Below are 8,538 nucleotides of genomic sequence, written 5' to 3' on the forward strand. Positions count from 1 at the left end.
AACCTAAATCTTTTTCACCCTGGTCTGTTTGTGAAATGTTTGCAGATATCCTCTTCCACCTATCAAATCAGGTATATGGTAGGAATATTGCAATTAATTTTTGCTGAAACATAAAAGAAAAGTGAAGTTCTGGAAAATCTTTTCTTCAAAATCTTTTCTTCACAATTTCTTCAAATAGGAAATCCTATACAATTACGTGGATTGCTAGCAACCTCTATCAACAGTCAACACAAGAATTTAAGAGCAGAAAAAAGAAATTCAAGAGGTAGTGATCTAGTGAATATTATGGTGGTGGTGGTTATGGTGAAGGTGGTGGTGGTGGTGGAAACTATTTTGTGTTAGTGGTTAAATATAATTCAATTAATTATTTATACAACCTTTTGCCACATCATCCAAAGTCAAAGCCCAGTCAGCAAATGTGGTAAAAGGGTTTGGTAAATCCAGGTTTTGGGTTTTATAAGGGGCGTTTGCTAAAAAAAAACATTCAAGGGGGCCAAACCGAAACTCGCTATATTGGCAGGGGGGTGAAGTATATTAAACCCATAATATTAATAAAATGTATGTGGAAGCTCCGAGTTCAAAATGAGCTAAAATTCAAGAGAAAAATAGTTAATCCCCTTTCTAAAACTGAAAAAAATGAATTTTTGGACCATAGGATAAGATAACCAAACAAGAATTTAGGTTGGCTATCTTAAATGAAGAGTTCTGGAATGATGGGAAGCATGCACACACATACGTGCGTACTAACCAAGCTAAATTGTAAATAGACTGAGTTGTGCCAATGTTTGAATGTGGTCCCCTTAGATGAATTCTTAGTTGAAGAAGATACGAGCTGCTAGAATAAGGGTTGGAGGAAGGTAAAAATTTTCTTTTCTGATATTATCTGTCGCATCACCTGAGGTTGGATAATTATTCAAGTTTGAGGGTGTGATATCTTACATTTTGTGAGTTATTATAAACCTTAATGCTTGAATTCATACTATTACTTCAATTATTTAATAAATTAATTTATAGCATTTTGTTTTTATTGAGTAGTTTATAAAGAGTACAATAAGTGCTCTTTATATATTTGTTACATGTGTAGAGTTAACTTCTGATGAGTCCTAGCATGACAGTTATGCAGCAAATCCTTAACCTCAACTAAAAGCAGAACTCTGAAGCAATGGAAGACACAAAGAGTATACATTCATAGTCTAGGATTTACGTGGCATCAATCTGTAGAATGAAGGGCGTTTGAATCAAATATGCAAAGGTATAAGATCAAGACGCTAGAGGACAAAACTCTCCACCAAAGTTCACCCAGTGCCATGCTGCTCAAAAGGAAAAATACAAAACATTGCCGTCTAAATGCTTGCGCCACTAGTCTACCACAAGACACTTTGTCTCACACATGCTGATTGTACTTGGATCAACATTGGTACAAAGTGGGAGAATTGGAGGGAATTATGTTGATTAAAAAATATTAAAAATCTCATGATCCAAGACAACACCAAATCCCTAGTTGAACATGACTATAAAAGGACCTCTTGGAGGAAATGAAAAGGAGATTTAGCATTTTTAGAGAAAGAAGCACTTCGTAAAAATCAATGAAGAGAGTGAGCTGAACAAGGTGGAGATCTTCTTCTTCTTCTCACAATATCAAGTGTATGCTACTGGTATATGGCGTGATAAAGTTCGTCTCTTGCTGATTAACAATTGCACGAAGACGGAGAAGTTACTCTTAGGTTTTCATTTCTTTTTCATTATGTGTTTAAGAATGTGTAGCTTAGGAACCAGTATTTATGTATGAGCTACAATCATCATGAGTTAAACCCTTTTATGTTAAGCAACGTGAAGTTAATATAAAATAGTTGTTTTTGTTAAATGATGGGTTATTAGTGTTTTGTTTTATCATGTGTTAAATTGTCATGAATTTGTTTCCTTGAATGATCAACCTAGGAAAAGATACAAGTTTGTTGTTGTGAGAGATCCAATAACAATTGGATTTCATGATAAAAGTGATTGAAAATAGTAGATAGAGATATTCACTAGATTAGCTACTTTAGAGATAAAGAGTTATAATCATAAAGGGCATTCAGAATAAAATTAGACATACATTAAAGTTACAAGTGAGGCTTAGAGAATGTTCCCTTGCTTTACTGTACATGTTTATGATGTTGTAGAGATACACCATAAGATCACTTTTTATCCTCTTATGGCACGACATAACACATCATGTACGAACTACTAATAAGTTATAATAACAGATCATTGTCCAACATGCTCTCTATTATTGAACTCATTCACTCTTATTAATTGTTTTTCCATTACTTATTCCAAGACTGAACTTGTGACATCCATAAATTATTTTTATTCTCACTCATTGCTTTATTTCCCACTCCTTGTGGCTTCGACATCCTTATTATTCTATCACTTGCTACTTTAAACATACAGGAATACTTGCATATGACATAACATGTTTTCAAGATCCCACCAGAGAGATAGATCAAAAATCCCCTAAATGTGAGGGGAATCAACCTTGGGGATCAAGGTGACAAAGAAAGAAGAAAAACTAAGAGGGGGAGAAGCAAACTGATGAAACTGATCGAACATAACCCACACATCCTCCTTGAGAAGGGGAAAAACCTCTTGAAAAAAGAAAAGTTGAAACTATGAGCTTTTATCCCCATCCTCAAAGCAACCAGCCGATCAATCTCTAAAGGAAGGAAGAAAGGGAGTTATGAGACTAACATTATTCTCCTCGCAGAGAGAACCAATATAGACCTCATCTAATCGAGGCCGATCATAATGAGGTTCTCTAATGTGATTAGATAAGAAATTAACCACTACTTGATGGATATAAAAAACCCCCTCAACCAAGTAATTCCAACCTTTATAGCTAAAATAACACTCCTTCTATTTCTACTCTTAACACACCCATAGTCTAGTATTAACAACTCTCAGTTGGTTTGAGATTGTTTTGGTGGTAAAAAATGTTGGTTGGGGAGGGGGGGGGTCTGCGTAGTTAAACTCAGTATTTGGTTTGGAGAATGTAAAATTTTGTAGTTAAACTGAATATTTGGTTTGGAGAATACAAAACCAATGAAAAACTAACACAAGATCATATTGGGGAGAGAAGTAGGTCACCTTATTAGACTGGACCTCTATATATCGCTGGTGATTTATTTTTTTCATTATCTCTTTACATTTCAGTTATTTACTTCCAATGCATTTCCATCTTTCTGATTTTCAATTTTCCGCTGCTTTTATCGTGTTTGTTTTACAAACATATTTTAAACTCTGATTTCGTTAAAGATTTTGATTTGAAAATGGTTTTTTAAAACCACATCATTCACCTCTCTTTTGTTTGGAGTCACTTGTCCAACATATACTTCTAAGAGTTCTTACAAAAGATTACAAATGAGTTAAGACAATAGTCACTCAAGTTTTCAAAAACAAACTTTATTTTCTATCCAAATGTTTCTCAATCTCTCCAACTCTCTATATATGAATCACACAAGCACAAAGTGTTTATAAATTTTTTACCAATTCCCCTTAGATAGCTCTAAGAGTTTCCCAAATTCCAAAAACACATTCTTTAAACTTTACTCTTGTCTCTCTAAAATTACTACTAGGATTTCCAAACTCTTCTCTCTATCTTTTTAACTCAAAAGTTCTTAAGATTGTTAAGACAAGAATGCAAAAAAATACATATTTATAATGATTGAAACTCAATGGATCCATAAGAAGTATAAAACACAACTTATTAACAAAATGATCCATTTAGTGGAACGAAGAAGCCCAAAACACATGAAACGAGAAAACCAAACAGGACGATCGAAAAAGTGAACTATCACGGATCCAAATTGCCGCCTGACTGCCAGAGCTTTGCCATTCCGCCACCAATGTCCGATTTTTGGCAGCTTTCTTTCACCCCTGCCAGCCACCTAGTGGCAGAGCCAGGAACTTTAGGCAGTCTGGACAAAAATTTTACACCATTGATTATGCATCTGTTTTAATTTTCACACCTTATTTTTACTGATTTTGCCCCTAATTGTATCCCTGATTTTGTCAAAAAATCAGCTATTAAATTGGGGAGAGTACAAAGAAAATAAGGGTTGAACCCGGACGTATGCTTGAGCTCGATGGGCTTTGGAACCACCCCTAGATCGACCTCAGTCGAAACCCCTACTCACGGTTCCAACACCTTCTGTCAACCTCCTAACTACATTTTGGCTTCTACACTTAAAATAAAATTTTGTTTATCACTTAAAGTTATAAGACATATTTCAACATTTTCCCTTGGTTTGAGAGCCATTCTCTTATTAGATTTGGTTGAGTTCAAAATAACATACGGTTATACATAGCCTTAATTAACTTGATTCTTTTAAGTCGGTAACACAAAACAATAAACAACACAAACTCACCAAGAACCACACATATATATGTAATGAGACAATAGTAGAGTATCCTTCCTTGGTTCTAAACATGTGGGGTGTAAATAAAGAAAGAACTCAAGCGTGGGTGCTATGATTTCAAATATCAGAACTTTGTTGAAGCCTTGGGATCTAAGGGACATACAATATTATATTTTTAATCATAACATATGGAGACTCTAATCGTTTTCCTGTAATTGCCTCATCAGGACACATAGCTGGAGAGAGTAATAATAATAATAATAATAATAATAATAATAATAATAATAATAATAATAATAATAATAATAATAATCAAGCAGAAAATTGAAAAGAAAGAAAAAAAAAAGTGGACTCAATAAAGGACAAAATTATATAATTCTTTATGCACATATATTTATTTATAGACTCAAAGCTGCAAGAGAGAAAAAGGAGTGAAAAAAGTGAAGTAGGCCTGAAAGGAAATAAAATAATTAAAAGTGTTTTTCTAGAGAGAGAAAGGTATATAGTATGGGTATATAGATTGAAATATATATGAAATATACTACTCATCATTCTCTTACTTCCTTTTCAAGGATACTTTAAAGATGAAGAAAGAGTAAAGATGAAACCCAAGAAAAAAGTGGGGGCAAACAACCGAGGTATGTGGGTGTCACCTGGAACTGTGTTCCTTTCATTACAGTAGAGAGATTCCATTCCATTTACTAAACCATCCTAATTGTTGTTACTCATCATCTTGGGATTTTCAATCAACCCTTTATTTAACAAGCTATATAGAACAATCATAATTATAAATTTATGATTATGGAATCTAGAAATCTCCATCATCTTCAAGACCAACAACCTCCTCCTCTTTCTTCTTTATCTTCTTCTATTCCATCATCTTATGCTGTTGGAGGAGGAACCACCACCATCCACTCTTGGACCCCAACAAACATCACTTTGTAAGTCCCTTTGAGTTTTCATTTTTTTCTAGGGTTTCATTTGTTGACTAGGGTTAATTAAATTAATTTGTCTTATTTATGTAGGAATAATGCTGAAGGTAACTTCAACTCAAACCTCCATGAAGTTAATCCGAGATATTCGAGATCAAATGCGATGATTCAAGATTTAGGTTATCATCATCAATGGACTAGTGATGATGTTAACAGAAACCATGAGTCAGATTCTACTAAGGAAGAGATTTCTTTTACTAATTTCCCTAAATTTACTGAAATGCTTAATTACACTCCTCCTAATTCAAGCATGGAGAACTATGGAGTACTCGATGATTCGTCCGCTACGATAAATATGAAGAATTGTACTAATGATGAACACAAGGATATGAATGCTCTCATGCTCAAAAATCTTTACACTGGTGGAGAGTTCTATAATGCTCAAAATTATCCTAACATTGGTAGCCAGATTCACCCTAGTATAAACATCTCGAACATGAATCCATACTCGTCTTCGTCTTCAACCACAACTTTGGATATGAACATGCAGTCATTAGATCTATTAACTAGTTCACAAGATCATCATCTTGGTAGATTTACAACTAATGATCATGAAAACCTTTCTTTTCATCTTCATCCGATGCAGAACCAACTCGCGAACCGATCCTCTTCTAGTAACTCCATTAATGTGAGTATCTCTATTTCCTTTAATTTCTTCTTTTCAACTTCTTAAAAGTATTTTTCTCTATGCCATACGTGCATGTAAGATTGATATTCGAAAAAAATATTATATTATTTTACTTATTTTGCAAAACAATATAAGAGAGAATTAAGAATGATCTTATAGGAATATACTAGTAATTATAATGAAGTTGACTAACTAGAGCAAGCAGATAAGTTATCTTTTGATGAAAAAAAGTTACTCTTTGCAATGATTTTTTTTTTATTAATTAACTTGTGGCAAAACATTTTCTCTTTTTGACATGATGCATATATCTTTAATCAGAATATTATCATCTTTTCTCCTTTTCTTTTGGTTTCTTTTTTGAAGAAGACTGGGCCACTTGAATAATATTGGACTAATAATCTTTACTCTTTTTGTTGCAAAATTAAAGAAGCCGTCGCTACTCAACAATGGTGGTGGAGAAACTAAGAGAGTGATGCAATCAAAGGCTTCTCAATCTGAAACCGCATTGAAGAAATCGCGATCTTCATCAGAATCTAAACCTTCGTGTGCACCCTTTAAGGTGCCTTACTTTTTATGGAAGAAAAACAATATATAATTAGACTGCTAATTACTTGTGTTGCATTAATTAATGGCTTTTTTGGGAAATTAATACTTCAGGTTAGGAAAGAGAAATTAGGCGATAGGATTGCGGCTCTTCAACAGTTAGTGGCTCCTTTTGGAAAGGTAAAATACTGAGTAAACATTTCTTCAATTTGTGTGGCATAACATATAATTGGAATGAAATGAAAGGAGTAATTTATTCATCTATGCTTTTTAATATTTGTTGATTGGAAAGTATATATATGTTGAATTTGATGTTGCAGACTGACACTGCATCTGTACTCATGGAAGCTATTGGATACATTAAATTCCTTCAAGGCCAAGTCGAGGTATATATTTTCCACATGCTCATAGTATATTCTAAGGAATTTATTTGAATATCAAGCAGGATCGTCTTTGAAGACATGCGAGGTAGATTACTCTGCGTGGTTCAAAATTTGTCACGGCTAAAATGTGACTAAATAGGATCTTATAAAATATTGTCACGATTAAATCGTGGTTTAGTAGCACATTATTTGTTTTGCCATGGTTAATCTGCGACTAGTCTACATAGAGTTTTAAAAAAACCTGAGACAACTCTGATACAAATACCTTAAACAAAATTGTATACCTCTTAATTCTTACAAATTAATAACTCTCCTTCGTGCAGACACTGAGTGTTCCTTATATGAAGTCAACGCAAAACCAAAACAACAGATTGATGCAAGGGGTAAGAATTCAATTCAATTCTTTGTAGCACTGACACTTCTGATAAAAGGTGTATCCGGTGTCTTACGTGATATCAACTCATATAATTATATTCAATTCATTTTTTTTTTCAAATTTTTATGCTTGTCTACGTGTCAGGGTTATGCGTTGTACGCGTTCATTGGCTTACTAAAGAAAATTTATGTTTCCCTAATCTTGAATACTAATTGGCTTCATATTCATAACATCAGGATTCAGCCATAGGTGACACAAATGGAGAACCAAAGCAGCAATATCTGAGAAGTCGAGGCCTGTGTCTCGTGCCATTGTCATGCATGTCATACATAGCCGGCGATGGCAGCACAGAGGTGTGGCAACAGCGCCCGAACTTTGGTGGACCGGCTTGATTATTGATAGTAATAATAATATCAAATAATCATTCAAATGAAACTTTGGTGTATCCATGTTTAATGGAGCAAACTTGATCTTCCTTCGTAAGAATCAATGATGGCCAAGTTTGATCCATTAAATTAAACATCTTGTATCGTTAATTAAATTGTACGTACATTTTGCCACCCGTTGCTTATTAGGGTTAACAAACCTTTATCTTCTAATATGCCTCTACAAGCAAATGGTTTATATAGCTCAAACAAATCCACAGCTTGAAAATAAAATCATTGAAACATGAGGATATAAGGCTTTGGTAAAAAAAAAATGCAATCTAAGAATGATTGGGAAGTGGCAGCAACTTCATGATTTTGGCTCTTTTCATGCTTTGAATTATAAAGGTAGCTTTTTTTTTTCCAAAGACCAAACATTCAATTATGTTTCAAACCTACATAACTTCTAAATTTTTATTTTTATTTTCGAAAAATTATTTGGTTGTTTGCTACAAATGAACTTTGGTTAACAATAAAATATTTTGAGTTTAATGGAGATGCATGTAAAATAATTTTACACTGTCATCCAACATGAATAATTATCTTAGTAGAATAAATCTTAATAGAAAGAAAATATTAATGTTAGGAGTTGGTAAGTGATTAAATCTCACATCTATTATGAATGAGTCAATATTGTGACTCATATATTTAATTTCTTAAAGTTTAAGGTGGAGATGTAGCGTTTTTCTCTTTTGTGATCCTGATTCTGAAGCATTTGGCCACCTCTCGATTTATCTGTACTCCTCAACAAGCAAGCAAGCCAATTATTGGGATAATATATGGAGAAAATAAAG

At 33.5% G+C, this 8,538-nt stretch overlaps 1 protein-coding gene across 2 annotated transcripts; it reads left to right on the forward strand.

The window, feature by feature from the left end:
* The first annotated feature begins 4,878 nt into the window (after positions 1 to 4,878).
* Positions 4,879 to 7,918, forward strand: LOC131654857 (transcription factor bHLH110-like). 2 transcript variants are annotated; one of them, XM_058924784.1, is made up of 7 exons: positions 4,879 to 5,338; positions 5,423 to 6,017; positions 6,448 to 6,576; positions 6,675 to 6,740; positions 6,881 to 6,946; positions 7,267 to 7,326; positions 7,556 to 7,918. In XM_058924784.1, exons 1-7 carry the CDS (start codon positions 5,193 to 5,195, stop codon positions 7,709 to 7,711), a joined length of 1,218 nt encoding a protein of 405 aa, XP_058780767.1. In that variant the 5' UTR covers positions 4,879 to 5,192; the 3' UTR covers positions 7,712 to 7,918. The 2 variants fall into 2 exon arrangements, with proteins under 2 accessions (XP_058780767.1, XP_058780766.1); XM_058924783.1 differs by having other exon boundaries at positions 4,881 to 5,338; positions 6,445 to 6,576.
* The last annotated feature ends 620 nt before the right edge of the window (positions 7,919 to 8,538 follow it).

This window comes from Vicia villosa, linkage group LG3 (assembly GCF_029867415.1).
Source record: "Vicia villosa cultivar HV-30 ecotype Madison, WI linkage group LG3, Vvil1.0, whole genome shotgun sequence".
In the NCBI taxonomy this organism is placed as follows: domain Eukaryota; kingdom Viridiplantae; phylum Streptophyta; class Magnoliopsida; order Fabales; family Fabaceae; genus Vicia; species Vicia villosa.

Coding starts and splice junctions, on each gene's coding strand:
- LOC131654857 (XM_058924783.1), top strand. CDS start 5,193: ATGATTATGGAATCTAGAAATCTCCATCATCTTCAAGACCAACAACCT. Junction 5,339..5,422: donor ACCCCAACAAACATCACTTT/GTAAGTCCCTTT, acceptor TTATTTATGTAG/GAATAATGCTGAAGGTAACT. Junction 6,741..6,880: donor TAGTGGCTCCTTTTGGAAAG/GTAAAATACTGA, acceptor TTGATGTTGCAG/ACTGACACTGCATCTGTACT.